Source organism: Sceloporus occidentalis, unplaced genomic scaffold, assembly GCF_023333645.1.
Source record: "Sceloporus occidentalis isolate IW3139 unplaced genomic scaffold, rSceOcc1.0.p SCAF_2, whole genome shotgun sequence".
NCBI lineage: Eukaryota > Metazoa > Chordata > Lepidosauria > Squamata > Phrynosomatidae > Sceloporus > Sceloporus occidentalis.
In genome coordinates, this window is record NW_028316982.1 from 63,209,110 (window position 1) to 63,235,834 (window position 26,725).

Here is a 26,725-nt window from a genome sequence, read left to right on the forward strand (position 1 = left end):
TGCTATACCACAAACCTGATACTAAGAAGACTTTCAAAAGCAGTTTATAATTTTGCTTAAGTTTCTCCTGTGCACAGAGAAAAATCCACTGTGCAGGTCTGCTACAGTGACCTGTACTGGACATAAGTCATTCAATATTTCAGTCTTACTAAATATATCAATACTATTCACTCCCTTTATCTTGCACATATATATATATATATATATATATATATAAAAATCAATCCTGCATTAGTATTCTTCCTACTTCATTCTTAAAAGCTCAGTTCCATGTATGATCCATTATCATTCATTGTTCCTTTTAGCAACACAACTGCCTTCCTAATAATGCTAATTCTAGATATATCCACATGTGCCTTATCTGAAATTAGTAGTGTTATTTTATAATTGATCTTATTGATCATGAATGAGTTTATGCCTGTAATGCATCTCATATATACATATAATATATGTCATAGCATTAAGTTTTATTGTCATTGTATACGTTTGATGTTCCCCAAAGGGCATTATAAATAAACATTATTGTTGATGATGAGGAGGATGAGCATGATGAATCTGACTTCACAGAAGCAGAACCAAAATGAAGGCACTAGTGTAGGAAGATTACTAAAACCCTGAGATAAGAATCAAAGTCCCAAGTTCAGCTCCGTGGTGAGCTGTACATTTATGGAGTGGCCACAATCACTCAGAACCAGTTTCTATAGAATGTGAACACATATTATTATCTAGAAACTAGATCAAGGAAACAAGCCTTTTGTAACCTCTTCTATCTCACAATGTGAATGAGACTTGTGCATAGACGGCCTAGCTACCATTACACAGAAATGTAACAGAGCATGCACAAACCTTAGGCATTCCACCAAATGAATTACCATTGGGAAGTGAATGAACTGGCTTCCTTCAAACTGTTCCTCAAAACCCATCTTCTCAACAAGGCATGAGGCAGAAGGACAGGTTGCTCACCTGTAATTGTAGTTCTCTGAGTGGTCATCTTTGAATTCACACAAATAGGGTTATCTGTGCCTGTGCCACTCAAAGAATTACAGTTACAGGTAAGCAACCTTCTTCATTGTGGTCTCTGTAACTCACACACAAATAGGAGACTAGAAGCTACTCACCATAGGAGTCAGGAGTGTCATGCAAGACAAGAAAACAGCAATGCTTTCCCAAAAGCAGCTTCAGCCCTACACTGCGCATCCACTCTGTAATGTAGATTAAGGTCAAAGGCTGTGACCATGTAGCTGCTCAGAAAACATCCTCCAAAGGAATGTCCTTCAGGAAGGCAAGATGACACAGCCAAAGCCCTGGTAGAGTGACCACATACTTGTATTTGAGGGTCTTTCTTGACTAGTTCATAGGTCAGGTGAACTGTTGAAATGACCCATTTGGAAAGGCACTGTGAGGAGACCGGCAGACCTTCCTTCACAGAGGAGTAGCAGACAAAAAGTCTTGGGAATTGCATGAAGCCACAGTCCTGTCTATACAGAAGGCTAGTGTTCTCCTAATGTCAAGACAATTATGGGCACATTCCAAATCCATGTTAGGTCCAGAATCAGTGCAGACAACACAACGTTCTGGTTTGTATGAAAAACTGTCCCCACTTTCAGCAAAAAGGAAATGTCTGGTCTGAGAACCACATGTCTCTATGAAACTGCAAATAAGGCAGATCTACTCTAAGGACTCCCCTAGTAGTGTTCATGCGCGTACACGTGTACATTCACTGTTGAAGACAGACTGGCCACTGCAAAAGAGCCATGCTAAGTGTTTCCTTCTCCTCCGCCTCCTGCTTTTGCATTTCCTGCTCAGATTCTCAGAATATTCCATGCCCCTTAACAACCACAAGGAGCACAGAGGCCTGCCTGCCTGGCTCAGGGAGGAAGAAAGGAGGAGGAAGACTAGGCTGCTGAAAAGGCACTATTAGCTAAAAGAAGTTTGCTGAGTTGCTTTTTTGACTATTCGCTGTCCCCTCTGCAGTCTGATCTAGGGAGATCACTCTGCATAATTTTCCAGGGAGCCCATGCTACTGATGAGGGAGCACATCATCAAAAAGCAACCCAGCAAACTTCTCCCAGCTTGAGAAATGCAGAGGCCAGCCTGCCCAGCTTCGGGGAAGAAGGAAGGGAAAAGACAAGGCTGTTAAAAAGGACCAAGAGCTGCCTCTGCATTCCCCCATTATGCCTTCCTCTAGCCTTAGACATAGCAAAAATCAGCTTTCCTTTTTACATGCATTTCCCATTCAGCTTCTCAGTAGGCACATGCCCCTTAGCTACCATAAGACAGTTTCTCGGGTGGAATGGAAGTGAAGAGAGAAGGTGGAGAGTGTGATTGTTTAGCATTATGGCTGAGGGTGTGTATAACATGAGGGGCCTGTGAAAGAGCAAGAGGAGGAAGAAAGCCAAGGAAGCCGGTATGAGAGGCATGGGAGCAGGAAGCAGCAGAGCTGAAAGCAAACAATGAGGATGCTCTGGGAGCTCAGGCCACTCTGGTTATTTCAAAAACAGCTGTGTTTTAGGGCACTTCTAAGCTTACTCAGACTTATGCTGGCTCAGTACTGAGGTGTATGGTATCGAGGAAAGTTCTGTCATATGATACCGACCATGGTGGTAGCAGTAAAGATCTACAGTCGGCCCTTCTTATACACGGATGTTTTATACACGGATTCAAGCATAGACGGTTTGAAAATGTTCCAAAAAAGTATAAATTTACCTTGATTTTCCATTTTTTATAAGGGACGCCATTTTGCTATGTCATTATAGTTAATGGGACTTGAGCATACACGGATTTTGTTATACACGGGGGATCTTGGAACCAAACCCCAGCGTATAACAAGGGTCCACTGTACTCTGGAGTGACACCAACAGCTGAACTCCACGGATGGAGACAGTAAGTACTGACAATACAGAGAAAGCCTCTGTACTACTCCAATTCCCTATGGCATATCACTCAAAATTATGTTGACACCAATATCAGATTTGTAAGAGTAACAAAAGCAGGGTGAAAACTTCAAACACAGAGTATCGGATCCAGATGGAAATGACCCTAGGTCCATAAATCTGCCCAAATCCGATTTTAACATCAAACAATGTCAAGCAGGCAAACCAGGCCATTCAGTAGGAGAATGAGGTGACTGAGGAGCAGGAAGGTCCTCCACTGATGGAGGTGGTGGAAGGTGTTATATTGCTTTAATGTGTTTTAAACATTTTTATCTTTTTAAACTATTTGATATTTTAACACGTAATTTGTTTTAATTATTGCAGTAATTTAATTCTGTTTTAATATATTATTTTTGTATGCTTTTCAATGTGATTTTTTTTAATGTTGTAAGCTGCCCTGAGTCCCAGTCTGGGGAGAAGGGTGGGATGATATTGTTGTTGTTGTTGTTGTTGCAGTCCAAAGGTGAACAGTTGCATCCCTGCAGGGGACTCCACAATCTCAGTGATAACGGCATCCCTTAACAGTTTATAAACTGGAGGTTCAGAGGGAAGAGATGAGCATCTAGATTTGACCAAGATCAGTACCAAAAGATCATGAACTTGAACCACCTCCACTAGAAGAGAAGTTTGGGTTAGAGAAGTCTGAATTGCAGACCAAGCTCCCTCAGTATGCTTCTCTCCCTTCTTCTTCTGATGCCTCTTCTCTGCCTAGTACTTCAATACCAGCATGAAAGCCTCCACATGGACCAGCCTACCCAGTGTTGAGTGTTAGGCTACAGGCTCCAAAGTGGGATGATCCAGAGTGAGATATGGGCTCTTGCAAAGACTGCTTCATTGCCATTCAGAGAGAAGAACTGGAAGCTGCCAAGACAGAGGAGGATTGAGGCGGTGGTGCCACCAAATGGCCCAACCTACCCACAAGAAAGGCCATATGGCCTATTCTCCACTGTATTGTCAGAAATCTGCAAGGTCCACAAAAGAGCTTTAAGCCTTGACTCATGGTTTCATCAGTCAGTCAGTCAGTCAGTCAGTCAGTCAGTCAGTCAGTCATAGTTTTTATACCCTGCTCTTCTGGCAGAGTGGCTTACAAATTGTTAATTACATAGTTTTTTGTGAGTTTTTCAGGCTATGTGGCCATGTTCTAGAAGATTTTCTTCCTGACGAATCTGGAGGGACGACTGTATATAATAGCTCTAGAAGGTTCCAAATAATGCACTGCACAGGTGCAGATTACTCCACTTGTGCAAATCCAGCATTTCTTATCTCCACTAAAATCAAGCATGGATAAATTAATCAAATTCATATTCCCCCTTCTTTACCTTTATATTTGTCTTTTGCTCCTCTCTCTAATGCTTCATCTGTGTCTAACAGTTCAAAAGCATGTAAAAGTGAAAGTAGATTAATAACTACCACTTTGGTGGGAAGGTAACAGCATTCTGTGCAGTCATGCTGGCCACATGATCACAGAGACATCCTTCACAATGGTTCTTCGGCTCAGTAACGGAGATGAGCACCACCCCCTACACCCGGACACAACTTGACAACCTTGTCAAAGGGGGAACTACCTTTTTAAACACAACTCAGATTCACTATAACACTCAAATGTGATTCATTCTAGTGCTTAAAAGAGCATGCAAAATTTCCACAGCAAACATGCAATTATTTTTTCAGTGGCAGTTCCATAAGGCTCTGCATACATGGAAACTCAAGAAAAAATACTATGACAAATAACTCAAGTTGTCCAAGGTGGGATCAGAATCTAACCAGAGAATGAACACTACCAATTTAAGCAATATCCTTGAATTTGTTGTATAGATCAGTCTTCTGTAACTTCTGTAACACTAGCTGCCTAGCTGAGTCCAGATCATGATACAGATACCAGTTAAGAGAATTGTGGTATGTATTGTATTTTCTCAGGGGAAAATATTAAAAGTAGTTTTCTGCTATCCATAATGTGACTAATAATTTTCTGGCATCAAACAGTTTTCCGGGTACTTTATCAATATCAAAGTATAGTACTAGTATGACATTTCTCTAGCATTTTAAGTCTGCAAAAGTTGCTGAGTGACATGCCTTTTTACAGAGATGACAGAAGAGATATCCACATTCCTATCCAAGTCTGCTGCATTTCTATGCTTGAAACAAAGGAGAGGGTTTTTCTCACTTGGCAGCCTGCTTTATTTCTATGCTAGGTGCAAAAGAATATATTACTCTATTCCTTCCTTACTAACCTACTTACTTGCTTGCATGGAAACAATAGTCATCTATAGATAAAGAGGCTCCTCCCTCCCTAACTGTCATCTTTCGGCCTCTGAGGGAGAGAGTAGGCTGGCCCAGTTCCATCAGGGGCTAGCCTGAAGAAGAAGAGCCCTCCCTCCGGTCCATCTGCCTTGGTCCAGGCCTCAGAGGGAGAGAAGAATGCTGGACCTGATTCCCTCCCTCCCTCACCATTCCCTTCTCCTTTTGTGTCGTGTCTTTTAGATTGTAAGCCTGTGGGCAGGGAACTGTCTGTTATCCCCTCTATTGTAAACCGCTCGGATTCCCAGTGATTGGGCGGTATATAAATAAAGCCTATTATTATTATTATTATTATTATTATTATATCAACATTAATACTTGAACATACAGTTGCATTATGCACACACACAAACAGATACATACAGAGAAAATTTTGGTGGGGAAACCCCACCTCATATTTTCAGATTTATCCAGTATTGGAATCTGCCTCTACATATTTAAAGGCCAACCAGAGGAGATACAATAATCTTCTCCCCACCCGTCCACCAGAATTTTTTAAAAAATCATTTTTCCTTCCTTCCTTCCTAACTTGTATCATTTTTTCTATGAGCCAGAATGGTGTAGTCAGTAGTTTGGGCATTAAACTATAACTCTAGACACTAGAGTTTGGATCTCTGTTTAGCCACAGACCTTTGAGCAAGTCACTTTCATAGCCTGAGAGGAAGATCATGTTAAACACCCTCTAAATAGAAATTTGTGATAAGGTCACCATAAGTCCAAAACAACTTAAAGGCATACAACAACAAAGCAATCTTTCTACTTTAAAAACACACTCCCCTAAAATTAAATATCAGCATCAGGAACAATTTTTTTTTGCTAACTACTATAGCTGTGGTTCCCAACCTGGGTGAGAACAAAATGAAATTTCAAGGGGTGCAACAAAGACTGGCTTGTGTCCTTGAACGAGGAGCCATGAGTCATCACTCATTTTTTTCTGAATAAATTAGAATATAATTGCTCAGTTTAGATTTGTGTTTAATGCACTGAGTTAAAAGCTTTTTTAAAAAAAGTTCAGTTTGTTCACCTGCAGTATTATATGTGGTTCGCTTTGTGACTGAGAATTAGAAATCTGACTTCATCTTCAAATATGATAGTACTTTTGTAGAGGTTGTGAACATTAATCAAACATTTTCTAGAGGTGTAGGGCACAGAAAAGGTTGAGAACCACTGTCCTACAGTATGAGGTCATACAAGGGACTAAAGTATGATGACACAATGTACTGATCACAATCAACTACATTGGTTTACTTTATTTGTATTTTGTTCATATAATTTTTGTCTATCATATACCCCCCTGAGGCGAAGCACAAAAATCAGTGTGTATAGAGCCATTCTACTGTCTATTCTCCTTTATGGGTCTGAAACATGGGTCACCTATCGCCAACACCTACGACTCCTCGAACGCTTCCATCAGCGCTGTTTAAGCACAATTCTAAATATACACTGGACTGACTAACAAATGTTGCTGTCCTTGAGCAAGCAGGGATCATCAGCATTGAGGCCATGCTATTGAGGACGCAGCTGTGTTGGACAGGACACATTTATAGGATGAAGGACCATCGCCTCCCAAAAATAGTATTCTTCGGTGAACTCGTAGAGGGGCGCTCCAAAGAAAAGATATAAGGACTCCCAGAAATATCATCTCAGGCTCAGCCTGATCACCAACAATGGTCCGCCCTGGCCTCGCATCAGGAGGCATGGAGACGCACTTTCCACGATGCTGCAGCCTTTTTTGAAAGCTCACGCCAAATGAGTCTCAAAGAGAAATGACAACACAGAAAGAACCACAACCTGGAAACATCACCCAAGGAGACTTTCTGCTGTGCTTTCTGCAACCGGACTTGTTTATCTTGGATTGGCCTTTTTAGTCATCAATGCACTTGTAGAAAGCGCGAGATGAGTCCTTCCTGAATCTTTGTTCGCGAAATAAAGCCAGAGAGAGAGAGACCCTAGAATCTATCAAGTGAAAGGTGACTTAGAAATGTTTTAAATAAACAGATACAGGTACATATTGGTGTCATATTACATGGCATTTACATTTGTACATGAATGCAGGTTTTGCTTTTACAAATAGTCTGCACGTGGAGCAGAATGCAAGACATTAGGAATGTGGCATGGGGAAGAAGTTGATTTAACCATTTGTCCTGCTACTGAAGACTCAACTGGCATGCTACGCCTGCCATTTAAGGAGTGGCAATTCACATACACTTCAAAGCAATTTTTTTCTCCCATACCAATATTGGAAATTTCTTAGTACATTTTAGCAGGCTACCTGAGCAAGTATTTATTTCTGAAAACAGCATAAATCAGAACCATGGAGACTGGACCATTGTGATAAAGAGAGATTATGATGCTCTGGTTACAGTGACATAGTCCATGGTAAGTTTTCCTTTAATTAGACAACTGGGAATGGAGTTGGAATTCACAGACCTTGTGTCCCTTTTTGACAACACTCCACACCACAGATGATTCTAGATCAATCAAGATGATCTACAAGCTCCTGACATTTTCTTGCAAGCTGTGTAAGTACTCATTTGGGTAACATGAGCTCCCAAACAAGTCATCTATCTATGTTAAGCTGGCAGTGAGCAGTATTTGGGTGCCAAACAGGAGCATATAATAGAAGAAGCATAGAAGAACGTTAATTAAAGGACAGTGAGAACCAGTGTGGAATGGTTTGAGTGCTGGACTATGGCACTGGAGAGCAGAGTTTAAATCCCCGCTTAGCCACAAAAACATACTGAGTGACCTTTGGCCACACAACAACAGACAACAGATAGATATTTAGTTTTGAAGCAATTGAGTTATTAGTTATTCAGTTAATTGTTAATTCATTTATTCAGCTATTCAGTTAATTGTGAGATAAGTACCTGTAAATTCCTTTTACACTCAACATATAGCTAGATGTTGCCATGCATAATCTGTTGTGCAGTGAGCCAGACCAGTGCAGTTACCTCCACATGCATACCCCTTAGACAACTGTAATTCAAGTGTAAGAGCACAGGGTTACCAAGAGATGTACTGAGATCATCAGGGAATAACAAAACAAACCTATCCTCAGGTTGAGTGTGTGTGTGATCTGGCAAAAGGACAAAGCTCTGAAGAGGCAAACCAGCTGACAGTATTCACAATTTGTCAGTACACTCTGTGTGTGTGTGTGTGTGTGTGTGTGTGTGTGTGTGTGGTACCCAGCTCAAAATTATTTTTTCTCAGGTAGTGTGGGCTTCCTTATGAGGTGTGCATGTCACAAGAGAAGCCAATATGCAGAGGAAGCTACATAGTAAAGTGTGAGATACCCATGCACACTAGTGTTACCTTTGCTTCCAAGACAGGTACTGTAGCCATTTGTATACCCTTTTCTGAAAAGTAAAATCTGCAGCCGCTCCAGCTAGTGCAATATACTGCTGCCAAAATTATAACTCACATGAAGCAGATGCAGATGCTGAGTGTCACTCCAGTCTTGAAGGAGTTACACTGGACTCCCCTGTCAAAAAGAAAGAATCAAACTGACTTTAAAACTGCAATACTGGGGGGATGGGGTATTAATTATAGTGCGTTCATTTGCTGGAGGTATAAGCTTGTGAAAAACTTTTTTAAAAATGGCCAACCTGTCAATGGTTTGCATCTATCTATAAATAAGAAAATTTATATCCATAATACACGAAATGTTCTCAGATTTCAAAGATATTAAAACTGAAAGTTTGCAAGAGACCTGGGGATAGAAAGAGTTACTATCATTTGTAGAAAATTGTGAGCTACCACATACATCAAGGTCTTTCAGAGCTTTAAGTATTTAAAATCTTATTCTATCACTAATATGGAATTTACAATTATGTAAATGATCAAATCAATTACAAGTTAAAATCAAATGTAGTTTCTGAGCTCTGATTTAATTTGAATGTTTAAGTTCTCCCTCTCCCCCATGAAAACTATTTTAGTGGGTATTAGTAGGAAGGTCAGAGGCACTGTGTAAGTAGTAAATGTGGCAGGGTCCTGGGAGAAAAGTCACACATATTTACAAAAACATGATTTCAAATACTGGAAGTTAAAAACCTTGTGATTCTGAATAAATTCAATGAACATCCAAAATAATAAAAAGTGCACCTGGGCATTCTAAAAGAATATTAGTAATGACCATGGTAATGGCAAAGGAAGCACAAATTCTGGAAAAAATGAGAGCCTATCTCTTTCCAGTTTTAATGTGAGCGAGGACCACGAAGAACGCTAGCAATCTGAACATGGTTAAATAAAAAGACAAGACAGCAGCAGGCTCATGCCCACATAAACAGTACTGCATATGTACTGTAGTTTGGACAGGGAGCGTGTGTAATAAGGACTTCCTGAATGTGTATTTATTGATTATGCATATTTTTTATTTCTTTTAAAATTAAATCTAGGTACGTTAAATGGCACACATCTGTACACATTACAGCAAATACAGGAAGGATGTGGTAGAACTAATGGACTATAAAGTATGGCATTGTTGTTGTTATATCTACAAATCTGATTAGTGAGCATGAAAATGCATTAGAGCAACAATACGATACCTACATATCTGGGAGTAAACCCAAAAATATTAAATATCTGAGTACAAAGACAGGGTTGCACTATTAGTCTGCAATCCTATCCACACTTGTGTGTCTATATCCCTTCAAGGTGCCTGTTGATTTATGGTGATCACATGAATTTTATAGGATTTTCTTAGGCAAGGAATACTCAGAGGTGATTTTGCCAGTTCCTTCTACTTATTTGGCAGTAATCTCATTCACAGTGGACTGCTAAACAACTGTTTTGAATTGCATGTTTTAAATAACTGAAAGACATCTATAAATAAATTTTAAGACATATTTTAAAATATTAACTACGTTCTGATATGCCTCAGTGTTAGAAAATATATATACAGTACTGAAATGTCAAAGGTGATGCTGGTGTTTTTTTTATTTGAATATTAGGTGCAGTCTTTAGGAAGTTGATAGCCTGACAGTATCATAGGCACAAAACAGATGGGTCAAATAAAGTGACTTCCAGCCACTTTGGGGGCACGGCATTTAGACGATGCACGCCCTCAAAGTGGCTGGAAGCTGCGTCAAGGGCATGCTGAGGCAGCAAAAAACAGTCCTTTCAGGAGCAGATTAAATTTATTCCTTCCAGTGGCCTGTTCAGGACCATAGCAGTTGCCTTTTTGAGAGCAAGCTGTGCGATTGCTGCAGTCCTGGGCTGATTGAAGCCGGAGCAGCCTCTGGCGACTCTTTTTTGGCCTGTCTGCTTCATCCCATGGGGAACAAAATACAATTGGCCCTCTGTATCCACAGATTCAACCATCCACAGCTTGAAAATATTCAAAAATATAAATTTCTGAAAGCAAATCTTGATTTTGCCATTTTACTGTGCCACTGTATTTAATGGGACTTGACCATCCATGGATTTTGGTATCCATGGGGGGTGGGGGGAAGGGTGGTGGTGGTGTCTGGAACCAAACCCCAGCAGATACCAAGAGTCCACTGCATAATTGATACCCTTCTGGACCATGGTGATTCTTCTCTTTAAAGAAGTAAGCTAAATAGTTCATTTTACTTTTGTTGAATGAAATTTTAATTTAATCTTGTTTTAACCTTTAAGAAGCTGCCTTAGATCCCATCAGGGAAGAAGGGTGGGGAACAAATCCAAATAAATAAATAAATTTAAATATATTCTCTCTCATTTATTATCAAATTTAACCCAACAACCTCTTGAAAAATTACATTGTACTGAAACAAAGATATGGATCACAGTGCTAAATTTTCAGACTACTGCACCAAAATATGTCTTTATAGCCTACAGCAATACCAATAGCAAGTACATTTCTATACCACTTATCAGTGCATTGAAGCACTCCCTAAGCAGTTTACAATGTGTAAGCTAATTGCCCCCAACAAGCTGGGTACTCATTTTAGCAACCTCAGAAGAATGCAAGCCTGGGCTGACCCTGAGCCCCTGGCTGGTACTGAACTCGCAACCTTGCAGTTTGTGAGTGAGTAGCTGCAGTACAGGCATTTGACCATTGTGCCACCAGGGCTCCTGCGCCTATCCAATGAGATCAAGAATCTGCCTAACCCAATCAAAATGTCTCCAGAAAATCTGCAAGCAGAAAACAAAAGCAATAGTTCGTCTATGTTTTTATGACATTTAGCTTTGAACACAATGATTACATTTTAAATAGCTTTTTATATACCTATCTTCCATTAATATCTAGTTAAGTTATTTGAAACTAGTGTCTTTTAGCACATTGTGAAACACAACTCCATTAGGTAAATCAGGGGTAGGCAACCTTTTTGAGCCGGGGGCCAGGTTGCTGTCCCTCAGACAACTGGGGGGCCGAAGCCAAAAAATAAATAATTTTAAAAATGTTTTTAAAAATTAAATAAATAAATAAACCGGGACAAATGTAGGACAAAATTTTCAAATGGTGGACACTTTTTTAAAAAAAACTGGAGGACACGCAAAAAAATTTGCTAATTTTAAAAAAATGTTAATATAAATGCACGTTTCTGAGGCTTCTATAGACAATTGCCCCTGCGTGCGAGAGGCCAAAGGCCCCGGCGGCAATTGGCGGCAGGACCGGGCTGGGGCCGGTCCCAAGGCCTCGCCGGGCGGCATCCGGCCCGCGGGCCGCAGGTTGCCTACCCCTGAGGTAAATAGTGAGGCAAACAAAGCACTGTACTGAAAGGCCTACATTTAAATGCAGCTTAGCAATATTCAAAGTACTGTAGAAAATAAAACCCAGTAACTAACAAAATATTGTAACGACATAGGATAATTCAAAGATACCATGATAATCTGGAAAATCAGTATGCAAAGGGATCTTGTACCACCTTTGAGACTAACTGAAAGAAACAAGTTGGTAGCATGAGCTTTCATAGACTTCAGCCTACCTCCTCAGATGCATATTTTTATAAATCATATTTTATAAATTATAAATTAAATTTTATATATGTTTTATTATTTATAAAATTATAAATAATAAAATTTGATAAATTGTTTTATAAATTATTATATTTTTGGCTACTAGCTGGGTATACATTTCCTTCAGAAACAGTGTGTCTCTGTATTTGTTGCTGGACAGCATAAGTGGAAAGGTATTGTTGCATTCATATCTTGGCTTGTTGGCTTCGCAAGAGCATCCAGTTGCTGTGAGAAGAGAATGTTGGACTAGGCAGGCCTTTGATCTGATTAGGTATAGTTCTTCTTTATATATGGGAAATATATATATATATGGGAAGATGTTTGCAATATATTTTATTACACTGAAAAAGTTAGTCCCTTGTATAAGATATAGAAAAGAGTTCCTCATTGATCTACAAGATGTCTATCCTTTTCAATATTATAAAAAAGCCCTTCCCCATCACTCTGGAAAATTTTCTCTATATCTGACTTTTTTTTTTTTTTTTTTTTTTTTTGTGGCAGCTACAATTCTAAATGCCATATATTAGCAAGTAGGTATTTAGACCCTGGCATATCCCTGCAAATAAAGGTAATTATAAATTAAGATCATGAGAAAAATTATGCATTTTGATGAAACCCACAGATAAGTTTCAATTTTGCAATATAACCCATGCTCCATATCACGCCCCCTCCCACAACACATTTTTGATAGCTGGCTTAGAGATTTAATCCCTTTTTGAACAGTTTGTTTCCTTACAAAAACCAGTATAATATTTAACAAGTCTAACTTTTTTTATATTTAGCTGCCAGTATGTGGGAGCAATAAAGCTCATGTAAATGCTCCTATTTGGTACCATCTCCAAACTACAACCACAGCCACCCCACTACCTCCCATTGTTACTGCAAAAGAATCTATGAGGCAACTTTTCAGAGGTTCAATGGATATGCTTAAAGAAGAAGGTAGCAGACACTTCCACTGCACTAGCAGAACACATTGCTATGATCTCCTATGGATGGATGTAGTTAGACACAGTCAGCCCTTCTTATACACGGATTCTTTATACACGGATTCAAGCATCCATGGTTTAAAATGTTTTTTAAAAAGTTTAAATTTCAAATATCAAACCTTGATTTTCCATTTTTTATAAGGGACACCATTTTGCTATGTCATTATATTTAATGGGACATGAGCATCCACAGATTTTCTTATCCACGGGGGATCTTGGAACCAGACCCCAGCGTATAACAAGGGTCCAATGTACAATATTCTTATTTTTTTAAGCATTTCTATTTTTATATTTTAGTGGTTGTGAGACATCTTGATGTTTGTTTAGAGCTTTACTTAGAAAATGATTTCTAAGAAATGTAAACAACAACTCTATCCACATCTCTGCATGGCAGGGGGTTGGAGTGGATGGCCCTGTGGTGTCTTCCAACTCTATGATTCTATGATTCTGCTTTTATTCGGTCTCACTACTGCGAGCAAGATTAATGAAAGAAAAACCTACTGACTGTTGTGTTAGCTTTCTTCAGAGGCTTCAATCCTGATTCATGTCTAAGCAAGCCATGTCTCACAAGTTAGCAGTCTGTCAGTTAATGATTTATTGGAAGGCAACAGAGACACACACACCATGTGCTTCACCCTGTCCAATGACAAATATCAAAGCTTTACAGTACAAGTCTTCTAGGGCACTATCAAAAATTTTAAGCAATCGTTAAGCATGGTTTGAGCAACAAGGCAACTGCTACAAATGGTCTAGCTCTTTTTAAAGTAGAATTGTAACACACACACATACACCTATAAGCAAAATAAATTAATTTCTAGACATAATAGCAAATATATTCATAATGGTAAAGAGTAGATCCATCTGTTTGTACATCCAAAAAAATTCAAACACATGATTTTTGAACATTCCATGTCTAAATTCCATGAGAAAAACAACAACTCATTTTTTGCCATCTTGAATTCATTTACAATCAGTGCTAGAGAAGAGAGAGCCATGATTCTCCTTTAACCTAATTGAGGGACAAAGAGCCAGCCATGAAAACAAGCATTGTTTGCTCCCCCACTCTTCACTCACAGATGTAAATTGCTATTTCCCTTTAGCACAGAAAAGGGAATTCTCAGCATGAACATTGTGAATGCTATCCTGTGTTTCACTACATCAAAAACTGGCAGTAATCTTCAATGGTAGTTTCCGTTTTCAGTTGCATGACAAGGCTTAGCTGGCTTAGCATTAAGCTTAAATAAGGCTGGAGTCAATATTTCCCTCAATTACAATTAAGACAGGTGCAGGGAATTACTCTCTAGGGGGAGAAAAGTGAGTGACAGAAGATACCTTAATGTAGCTTGTTTCCGAACCTTTAATGTAAATAAGACATTATTCTTTCAGCACAGACATCCAGAACCAATAAATTTAATATTCCCCATTACTAGCACACGTTCAGTATTATATCACACAATTTTTCTAGTATATTTGATAGCAGCTGCAGAAAATAATTTTGATCCTGAAACAGATTAAAATATATTTTACTTGATACATTTGACACTGCATTGACATGACATGCTCTATCCATTTCTCTGACACTTCTATATTTAGATACCTGTCCCCTTCTTGATATGATTTGATTCTAAACTTGGGCTGTTTGTTTTCCACAGCATACTCTTCTTCAGAGTTTGACTCTCCACCTTTTCCCAATAGTTATTATGCTAGTCATAAGAAATGAACTACTGCCTACTCATTCTTTTTCCTTTTTAGTCTTAAAAAAGATACACTGAAGTGGATACCAAAAAAAGCTAATACTAGAACAGGTTTTATTTAAAAGAGACAGAATGGTTTTTTTTTAACAAGCCATTTGCCATGAATTTTAGTTCTGTTACACAGATATGTTAATTTATATTTTTCACATAATCAGCTCAAATTAAGGTACAGACCACACAACTCAATATCACACAGACAAATGCACACAAACATTCCTTCATTTGCAATACTACTGTCATGACGAGTTTAGCAAGATCAAAAGTAAAATTGAGAAAGTATAGGCCTCCTCCTTGCCCTCATCACTGTTGTTGTTATATTTATTTATTTTCACATTGCCTTTTCCCCAGATCAGGGCTGTAAGCAGCTTACAAAAAATAAAAAAACACATAGTTCAAAATACACAAAATACAAAAGTTAAAAAGAGATAAAGTAATTAAAAAAAAACTAAAAACAGTTTAAAATATACATTATTAAGCAAACACAAACATACACCAGCAAAAGCATTAGCAAGATCCAGTGCACTGTTTAGGTGAGACCGGCCTTATACAATTGTTCATCAAATTCCCGTCTAAACAGAAAAGCCGTTAACTGTCTGAAAAAATACAGCACAGTCGGCACTTCTTATACACAGATTTTTTATACACGGATTCAAGCATACACAGTTTGAAAAATGTTCAAATAAAGTATATCAAACCTTGGTTTTCCATTTTTTATAAGGGACACCATTTTGCTATGTCATTATATTTAATGGGACTTGAGCATCCACGGATTTTGTTACCCATGAGGGGAACTTGGAACCAAACCCGAGCGTATAACAAGGGTCCACTGTAGTGAGAGTCTGCTCAGATGTTCCAAACTTAGGGCTTTGGCTTCTTTGTTTAAATCAATCTAACTAAAGAACAGCCTTTTCTTTTTTCCTACTGCCTTCCATTTTACCAATTGCAGTGGGACTGTATCCATGGACTTGCTATCTGCAGATTTGAGCATCTGCGGATGGCAAGCCTACACTGTCTCCAATGGCAGTGCATGCACACAGCTGCGGCACCATAGGGGAACAACTGCACTGAAGTCCTCCCTCCCTCCCTCCCTCCCTTTCCAAGGCTTCTGCCTTGGGCTTGGCTTCAGGGATAGTTTGGAGATGGAGGCTGGAGCCCCGTCGGCCGGAGGGAGCTGGAGCCGGTGCGGGGCTGGGGCCTGGGTCTTGGATGCAACCTCCAGGCTCTAAGTCCCAAGCCCTGGCCCTTGCTCCCTCCGGCTGACGGGGCTTAAGTTTCTGAACCGCTCCCGAAGCCAAGCCCATGGCAGAAGCCTTAGAGAGGGAGGGAGAGGGGAGAGAAGGAAGGAAGGAAGGAAGGAAGGAAGGAAGGAAGGAAGGAAGGAAGGGGGAGGGAGGGGGGATGTCAATGATACTTGAGGATCTGCGGATTTTGGTATCCGTGGGATATGTGCGTCCTGGAACGGATCCTCTATGGATACCATGGGCTGACTGTATTATCGTCCTTTCCAGTGAATCACATTATCTCATGATATATCCAAAAGTACAACAGCCTCAGTTTAGTCACAGAATCATATAGTTGGAAGAGACTGCACGGGCCATCCAGTCCAACCCCCTGCCATGCAGGAAATCCAAATCAAAGCATCCCCGACAGATGGCCATCTAGCCTCTGCTTAAAGACCTCCAAGGAAGGAGGCTCCACTACACTCCGAGGGAGTGTGTTCCACTGTCAAACAGCCCTTACTGTCAGGAAGTTCTTCCTAATGTTGAGGTGGAATCTCTTTTCCTGTAGCTTGCATCCATTATGCATGGATATGGATATGGATATGGATATGGATATGGAGTTGAGACTGCCATGGTCGCCTTGGTTGATGATCTCCATCTGGGCATGGACAGAGGTAGCGTGTCCCTGTTAGTGCTCTTGGACATCTCAGCGGCTTTCGATACCATTGACCATGGTATCCTTCTGGAACGCCTGAGAGAGTTGGGAATCGGGGGCACTGCACTCCAGTGGTTCCGTTCCTACCTCTCGGGTAGATTCCAGATGGTGCAGCTGGGGGACGTGCGCTCCAATAAGAGGGCCCTTACATCTGGTGTCCCTCAAGGAGCCATTCTGTCCCCTATGCTATTTAACATTTACATGAAACCGCTGGGAAAGATCATCTGGAGACATGGGGCGCGGTGTTATCAGTACGCTGATGACACCCAAATATGTTTCTCTGTGTCTCCAACTGATGCAGTGACCAGGGATGGCATCTCTCCTCTAGATGCCTGTCTGGAGTCAATAATGGGCTGGATGAGGGAAAACAGACTCAGACTGAATCCAGAGAAAACGGAAGTGCTTGTGATAGGTTCCCCGGGCCTAGGGATGGAGATTTGTCCACCTGTCCTGAATGGGGTCACGCTTCCCCTGAAGGACTCTGTTCGCAGCTTGGGGGTGCTCCTGGACTCGTCGCTCCATCTTACATCTCAGGTGGACGCGACAGTCAGGAGTACCTGTTATCAGCTTCGGTTGATATGCCAGCTGCGACCCTAACTGGGCCGGGGGGACCTTGAAACAGTGGTACATGCTCTGGTGACCTCTCGGTTGGATTTCTGTAACACGCTCTACATGGGGCAACCCTTGTACCAAACCCGGAAGCTTCAATTAGTGCAGAACATGGCAGCCAGGCTGGTCACTGGATGTTCCAGGACCAGCCATATAACACCTGTTCTGCAAGATCTACATTGGCTGCCTATTCGCTTCCGGGCGCAATACAAGGTGTTGGTTATAACCTATAAAGCCCTAAATGGCTTGGGCCCAGGGTACTTGGGAGGACCGCCTCTCTCCATATAATCCGCCCCGCACACTCAGGTCAGCCGGGAAGCAACTTCTGAGGGTTCCACCCTCGAAACACTCTGGGACTGCACAAAGGGCGTTTTCAATCTCAGCCCCGCAGTTATGGAACTCGCTTCCCGTAGAGCTCCACTCGACCCCCTCCCTCGACCTTTTCAGGAAGAGACTCAAAACCTTTCTCTTCGAACAAGCTTTCCCCCAATTGTTGTAACGCTTCCTCTCCCCCCTCCTTTGCACTTGCACTTTGGCTAGTCTTTGTATGGTTTTAATCTGTGTTTTTAACTTTTGTTTTTAATGTTTGAATTGTACATTGTAGTGTGTATATTTAACGTTTGCTGTTCCCAAGATGTTGTAACCCGCCTTGATCTCAAGGAAAGGCGGGCTATAAATAAACGATTTATTTATTTATTATTATTCCGGGTCCTGTTCTCTGGAGCAGCAGAAAACAAGCTTGCTCCCTCCTCAATATGACATCCTTTCAAATATTTAAACAGGGCTATCATATCACCTCTTAACCTTCTCTTCTCCAGGCTAAACATCCCCAGCTCCCTGAGTCGTTCCTCATTGGGCATGGTTTCCAGACCTTTCACCATTTTAGTCGACCTCCTTTGGACACACTCCAGTTTCTCAATGTCCTTTTTAAATTGTGGTGCCCAGAACTGGACATAATATTCCAGGTGGCGCCTGACCAAAGCAGAATACAGTGGCACTATTACTTCTCTTGATCTAGACACTATATTGTTATTGATGCAGCCTAAAATTGCATTGGCCCTTTTAGCTGCCGCATCGCACTGTTCACTCATGTTCAACTTGTGGTCTACTTGGACTCCCAGATCCCTTTCACATGTTGTCTCATTCAGCCAAGTGTCCTCCATCCTATATCTGTGCATTTTATTTTTCCGCCCTAAAAAATGTAAAAGTCCTTTTCACATCTAGTGTATGTTCAGGCTTGATTTCCTCTAAGACACATTCATTTGTCTCTTTAGCAGCCGAAGGCATCTCAAAACTGTATTTTGGTTTTTTAAAGAGCATTTCATTCATCAAAACGAATAGGATTATTATTATTTTATCAGTCAAATTTTATTTTATTTATTCATTTCTATTCATTTTATTTGCTACATTCATATCCGACCTGTCCCCCAGGGAGCTCTACAGAATACATGCCTCTCCTCCCTGGTATTTTATCTTCACAAGCCTGTGAGCAAAGTCAAGCTGATAAAAAATAACCAGTTTAAGGTTATCCAGGGGCTTTTATGGCTCACTGAAGATTAAAATCTGGAAATACCAAGATCCAGTACAACTACATCACATTAGCTCTCTATTTCCCTCTTAACAAGGAGCCCAGGGATAACCCACAAAAGATTGTGTGCTTTTTTTTTTTTACTGTTGCAATAACTATGAAGTGAGGAACTCAAGGTCACTACTGAGCTTCACATCTAATGAGAGATTTAAGACAGTGAATATGCAAAGACTATCCAACATAATATACCACGAACACATCAAATTTTGCCTGATTTTCGGAATTAAACATGCTCCAGCTCAGTAAATATTTAGATGATAAAATATGAGGGAGTGCAAGATAGAGGTAGAAAAGAATGCTGCCTTAAGTCTTGGAAAGCTACTGGTGCTAGTCAGATTAATGATACGGATAAGAGGTGGGCAACTATAGAAAGACAGGAGGCTGCTTTAGCCCCCTAGGAGGCTTTGGAAGGCTACAGTCCCACCTTGGAAAAGCACCCACTCCTGCAAATAAATAAATAAATTGGATTTGTTGCCTCCACATGCCCTTTATGAGGAAAAGGGAGCAGTTCCACCACATTTTTGGGTCTTCCTGGGCCACTGAAGAAGAAACATTTTGTTTTTTTAGCAACAGGGAGTAAGCAGAAGTCACTTCGTGTTCACCTCCTTTAAAAATGGCCACTCTTGGGCTTCAGGGTAGAAATGCATTCCACACCCCATAGAGGGCTTTTTCAGGTATTCTGGAGCAAAAAAAGGAGGAAAGAAAGGAAGAAAAAAAACGATTTGATTCTTAGGGTCCCTGGGTCATACATGTGGGCCCACAGGCCAATCAATAAAAGGCACCTTCCAGTGTTCGTATGTTCAATAACCTACAATAGTTAGAACAGCACTATATTTTGAATTTCACAGCCTGATTCTCTGCAAGTTTATTCAAAAGTAAGTAATGTGTAAAGAGAGCTAAGTATATTCCATATCAAGATAACCTTTGTTCTCAATGAACAAAAGCTAAATACTTTGACATGGATCAATTATACAACTTAAACATATTAACATATATGGACAATATGGACAATATTTTAGCATGACAGTGATGCCAATATAGAAATGTACTGCTGTATGAGAGGTCTAAGAGCAACTTTAGGGCAATTAGTTATCACCCTATGACACTGGGTGGTATCAATTAATTTTATTTAATTTTCCATTTCCAGTATAAGCACCTAGGAAAATGTATTTTCATAGTAAATGGCTGTCCATCTTAATGAAGTGTGCATCACAATAAAGTGGACCAGAAGTGGTAATGGTAGAGAAAGCTATTCATACTTGGAAGGTATGAGCAGAGAAAGCTGGCACAAGACAAATCCCATTAGCTAGTGAATTGCTTTTCTACACCAGCCAGAGAATAGTTCACTAGAATTAGATAATCCACACAGAAAAGATGGGGTAGGTGCCAATGTTGAACAAAGACAAAGGTAGCTCAAAAAGAAACAGACATCAATTAACATGTTTTGCAATACCTGACCATCACATAATTAAAACAGCAGAAAACAACAATTCCATTATATCGTCAAATGAAAAAGAGGGATAGAACTTGTAGTTGTTAAAAAGAGAAAAATGCATATCTTACTATTTAATCTACAAAGGACATGAAAATCAAAAGGTTCACCTACTCTTTAAATTTAAGGGTTGATAGAAGGTTAGAGTTAGTGATAAGGTGACAAGTTGGGGCAAAGATATTTTAACATTATTTTAAAGGAGAATATGAATATATTCTCTATCTATCTATCTATCTATCTATCTATCTATCTATCTATCTATCTATAATAGAATAATTAAAATGAGCAGAAATTCATCAAAACAGATGAATTGTAAGATAAAAAGTATCAGAAGATACTTTTTTCTGATCCTGGTAGGTTGCATGACTCTCCCTGTCTATAGGATGACTTTTCCTGAGAAAAGTACTTGTTATCTTGAATAATCTCAGTCTATACTGTATATTCCTCACTCTTAGCAGTGAAGGTCAACTGTGAAAAATATATGTATTCATACACACTCACCGGCTAAAGTATAATCCATATCAAATCCAAAGCACTTTATTTTTTCCATCGCTAGACTTCTGTTCACAAAAACCCTGTAGAAACAAAGAAACCCAATGATAAACATTTTTATATGGAAAACAATTCCTCAAGCACTCTAATGCATCCAAAAATTGCTGAAATTGATATCAAAAGACAAGATCATGGAGACTTCTGCTTTTGTTACAATCTTATGCACATTTGCTTCAGAAAAAAATGGCACTAAACTCAAGAATCACTCTATATCAGGTCCAGTTGTTTGATGTTGTATGCATAACGATTCCAAACACTGTCGGATATATATATGCAGTAGTTTTCTTTCCCAGTTCTCTAACAAGCTAGATTTTCACATATACATTATATGTATTTAAAAAAAATAACCAAGTTTGTAGTCAACCATGCTGACCAAAAATTGTTTATGTATGCAGCACTATCAATATATATTGTGCTGCACATAATCAGAACAATAAAAATAGGCATCCATGACTTTTGATAGTTTAACCATTAAACCCCAGCGAACTATGAAATTCTTCAGAATTAAAATGACTCACAAATGTGTATTATTAATGTATCACTGAAAAACCTATGATGTCAAATTCTTCAGCAATTTATTGCAAGCCAACTAATAAAGATGAATTAAACTGTCATCCTAATTTTATGCCCTAAATAGTATCTTATCACTCACTGTGCCGCATTTGTGTGCTTAATATAGTTTAAAGCAAAATAAAGAGAAATATTGCCAAATAACATTGTGTCTTCCCATAATTTTGAAATTCAAATTAAAGTTATCCTAGTTCTGAAGCTAGAGGAGTTTTTTTCCCTTGACCATGTCAAAGCTGGGAAGTTCTGTACTTGAAATATTATAAATAGTTTTTCTCTTACAGTCTTCTGATCTTTGCATTACAATCTTAGCTTGTTTACATCTAATCCTCTTGCACAACCACTTCCTTCAGCCTGGTTTCACATCTGTCTATTTATCCCTTGATTTGACTGATTCTAAGAACTGCTGGACTCTTTGGCAACTCATCTCCATCTAATTTTTTTAGGTTCTGAACCAAGCTTTGCTCTGGCTCACCTCCTGGCCCGATCCTCTAAATGACATCTAGATTAGACAACATTTTCTGATTAAAATCAAATACCAGGCAGTTCTACTGACATATTTGTTTTTTGTATCATGTTCTAACTTTTACAATGCTTCACAAAAGTTTGATGTGGAACAATTTATAAACCCTGGAATCAATAAAAATGCAAAGTTCAAAAATTCAAAGAAATAAATAAATTCAGAATGAGTCAAGACCTGCAGCACAGCAGGAAGCAGGAAAGAAATTTGATCCTGAATTCAAATACTATCACCCTAAACAATTTAATAAGGAGAAACTTTCAAAGTAAAATGTGCTTAAACATGGGTATGTTTACATTAAGTACTTCTGAATATGGAATTCAACAACAAACCAAGACTCAACAGTCAGGCTATCACTCTGTCTTAAATTGGAGAACACATTCTTGCAGTGTCCATCCCAGAACTGAAAGGTATGAGCTTCAGGACAACAGAAAATTAAGAGTAGCAAGTAGAAGAAGCTTGCCCTTCCTGCTTGTGCTCAGCTCATCTAGCTGCTAATTTGATACAGCAATGCTGACATTTCTGGTACCTTTCAGAAATCTATAACTAGAATTAAAAGTAGTCACTTATTTTAAAAGGTATTATATTTTCAGAAACAATTTGCCCAGCTGCTGCTATAGATGTAAGAACACACAGGAATCATGTTCAGAAAATATTCTTTGGAATACTGGTTGAATTGCAGGCTATTCACAGAACGTTATAAACACTATAAAAAACAGCAGCTGCAATTCATTTCCTCTCATACGGGAAAGATGTTCAACTACAGAAACACAATCATTTTTAAATATACATCCTTAACGTATTATTTGGATGCCCTATTCAGACTGCTAATATGACATGGATGATTAATCATTTTTGCAGGACTGTGAAACAGAATGTAGAATACAAAAACAAGCAAACAAACACAAACAAAACTTAGCAACTATCAATTGTTTCTGTTCTCAGAGATTTTCCTCCCCAAACTAAGCACTGAATGAACAGCTAGTGTCACTACATCTCAGTTTATAAATATGAACATTTGAACAGTTAGCTGTTAACATCCAAGGTCAAACTATCATATTTCAGTACTAACAGCCTTACCTCATCTCACTTGGACACACTTCTTGTGAAATCTGCAGCCATCCAATTCAGCAACTTGCCTGATCGCATTACCTAATTTCTTGAAGGCTGCCTACCCTCATATATGTGCAATTTTGCTTCTGACTGACTTCTCTTTAAAAGAAAGATCACTATGCTTGAAAGAAAACTGAAGATGCTTCACATCTCCTTAGTCAGTGCTACAACTGGATATCACTGTTCTACAGAAGACTATTTGGAATCGAGTTTCTCTGGCTATACTAGCTTGTTTCACCCTTAAGTTTCCATGTTGCTCTAGAAGTCACAGTTTCCTGGCAAGCTGCCTGCTTTTGCAGTAGAGCATGTAGAGTACAAAGGAGGGGGGAGACAGAGACAGAAGGGGAATTAAAGATGACATTCTTAAAAGTTACATAATAGCCAAGTTCATAATATATTAGAGGAAGACCAAATAAAAAAACATTCTTGCAAATATCTCATGATTCACTGAAAGCACACTCTGGAAATAAAAGGAGCACTGCTGAACATCATCCTGGTTTAAAGTTTTTATTTTAAAAAGTGAGAATTAATTCTCTTCACACAGAACCTTGGTGGCCTAATGACTTTCAGTTTGCAGCAAAAAGCAAAATAAGATAATGGCTTGTCCATGCTTAGGGATTCCTCTAGATAATACATATATATTAGTTCATATATTGAAAGAAAATGTGGCCCTACAGATGGCCCAAGGATCTATGTTCAGTCTAGGAGCTATGAAATATTGAGTATTTTTGGCTGAAAGAAAGGGAAAGGGGAGGAACTGGCCTGCAGCCTATAGTTTTTTGTTGGCGATCAGGTCAGGAGATACATATCTCTACTAGATGAAAGGGGGTGGAAGAATAGAGTTTTTTCTATCCATTTCTCCAGGAGCTTTTCCCTACTTGGACTAGTTCTGAAGAAAGTCTTGTATTACATAATGCCAAAAAAAGAAGGGTGGAAAAGGGGACAGGGAAGTGTTCCTTTTCCTTTCTTCTTTCCTGAAACATAATTCCTGCTCCCAAACTCCACATCACATTACAAGGCCTAGGTCAGCTGGAGCTATACCATATTTTGCAATTATGGGCTGGCAGTGACATATGCAGGTGTATATGTCTTTTTTCATTGTTGCAGAGGGAGGAATTCACCACTTCCCTTGTGCATTGATGACTCCAACTGCCCCAAAACTTACTAGGTTCCCAGGGTAGCCCCTCAACACAGCCATTTAGTGGAAGGTGAAGAGTGGCAGCACAGATGTGTCCCTAAGTCATCCTCCAGAACCTCCAGAGGACACCAAGGAAGTCTAGGAGAATGCTGTATGCTTCTTTGACACTTCCCAATCTCCACGAGTAACTAAATGGACATCTCAGCCTTCCAGCCAGGAACCAGATAAGTCCTGTAGACAGGGAGAGGAGAAACAGAACACAGTTCCACATGAGCAGAACTTTATGCTCCACCTCCCCATGCAGAATCTTGATCATTACGTAATTTGTCCTCATTTGTTGTTTCTAATATCAAATTTGATGGTCCCACATTCTTTAGCTGGAAAGGAAAACCAGGCTATTCCTACTTAGCCAAGATACTGGGGTTTCTATATACTCAAGGGTCTCCCAAGGAAAGCAAAAAAAAATTGTTAGGTTTTTTTTTTAATCCAACACATCCTTTATCACCCAGAGAGCACAAAAAGTTGAGAACAATGATGGGGAACAGACAAAAATTGATCTAACAGAGAGCTTATGGTGTCTTGGAAAGGTGATTAGTAATGGAAAAAGAGCCCTCCCTCCAGTCCATCTGCCTTGGTCCAGGCCTCAGAGGGAGAGAAGAATGCTGGACCTCATCTCCTCCCCCCCTCACCATTCCCTTCTCATTTTGTGTTGTGTCTTTTTAGATTGTAAACCTGAGGGCAGGGAAGCGTCTATTATCCCCTCTGTTGTAAGTCGCCCAGATTCCCAGTGATTGGGCGGCATATAAATAAATCCTATTATTATTATTATTATTATTATTATTATTATTACATTACTCTCAACCAAAATCCAAAGTACTATAAGCCAGGAATGGGTAAAGTGCAGTCCTGGAGCTGCATGCTTTGTGGCCCTCAACACCTCTGCCCCTTTTCTAGCAAAAAAAAGGGAAAAAAGAAAAAAGAAAGGGTAAATTGCTGATCCCAAAAGCTTCTAGGAGCAGTTATTTGCTTCTAAATAGGTTGAGGGTTAAAAAAAACAGGTTGAAGGTTTGCCATTGTCGCCCCTGAGGCTGAGAGCATTTGACTTGTCTAAGGTCACCCAGTGGGTTTCATGGATGAGCGAGGAATCAAACCCTGGTCTCCAGAGTCATAGTCCAACATTTAAACCACTACATTACACTGACTCTAAAACTAAGATGCACATGAGAAATTAAACAACTAGGTTAGGCGAGTCTTGCATAAATATGCAAAAACATTTTGAAATTTCTACAGAGCACTTAAAGGCTTCTTCCAAAACACATCCTGTGATAACTTCCTTTTTCCAGCCTCTGCTTTTCTTATGTTTTTTATTTTGGTGGCTGGATTTATCAGTCTATACTTTTTTTAACATGATAACAGGAGTTAATAACGGGAGCTGCTGAGATAGACTTGTATGCTCTCCCCTTTTCTCTCTCTATTTCGCTATTTATGCAAACATGAATCAGTAAGGGATTCTGGATGTAGCTGCTGTCTACCTTGCCTAGAGTAAGTAAACACATACAGTTACAGTAAGCTTGACTGCAACAGAATTCTGTTCTTTTCAAGCTAAAGCTTTATTGCATTGGTTACTGAACCCTATGCTGGGAGAAAACGGGAACATAAATAAAAGAAATACTGTAGACACCTTGCTGCCAGCCAACACCAAAAGTCTGTGTTTCTTCAGCCATTCTTCACTGTTCCTCAATGTGAATGCTGCTTTAAAAAACCCAGCTAAACAGAAAACAAGGAAGAAAATTGGGTATGGACAGGTTTAAAAAGATTTTAAAAGGGAGTTTGCTTGCCAGAGACTTTAACAGAGGCATGCTTGTACTAGGAATGTGAACTGATACAATGTAATTCATTATAAGGTCAATTTATCTAAAAATTAGTACCAAACCCCAAAACAATTGCAGGAGGAAAGTGGTGCCAAGGCAGCGCAGTCCGGAGTGCCATGCTGCCACAGCACCAGCACAACGAGATCTGCAGGGACAGACTGTGCTCCAGAGGGCCGCACCTGGCCCTCTTTTGCTGCCATGGTGCTGTTCCCCTAAAGAGGAAAGTGGCACTGCATCAGCGAGGTCCAAAGAGACAGAATGACAGAGAGATCCAGAGGTTTGCGGTGGAGGCTGGATGTCACCCCTCTTCTGTGGCATCACCTAGTGCTGTCTGCACCACCACACCTCCCTAGTGATGCCACTGCTGCTGCTCCTTCTTTCTTTCATCAGACAGGCTGAGAGAAGATGCAGCAGAAGAAAGAATGTT

The 26,725-nt window shown here is 39.7% G+C and overlaps 1 protein-coding gene across 8 annotated transcripts in view; it reads right to left on the reverse strand.

Moving 5' to 3' along the window:
- Positions 1-26,725, reverse strand: part of LOC149318470 (cytosolic purine 5'-nucleotidase) — a 97,667-nt gene that overhangs the window by 38,015 nt on the left and 32,927 nt on the right. For 5 of the 8 annotated variants that reach the window (XM_089509779.1, XM_089509783.1, XM_089509785.1 and 2 more), the window contains one exon: positions 21,039-21,112. In XM_089509779.1, the coding sequence (XP_089365905.1) occupies positions 21,039-21,112 (74 nt within the window). Of the gene's footprint in view, positions 1-21,038; positions 21,113-21,938; positions 21,992-23,256; positions 23,548-24,454; positions 24,520-26,725 lie in introns of those variants that run through there. The other 3 variants (XM_089509787.1, XM_089509784.1, XM_089509786.1) reach the window with 3 other exon arrangements.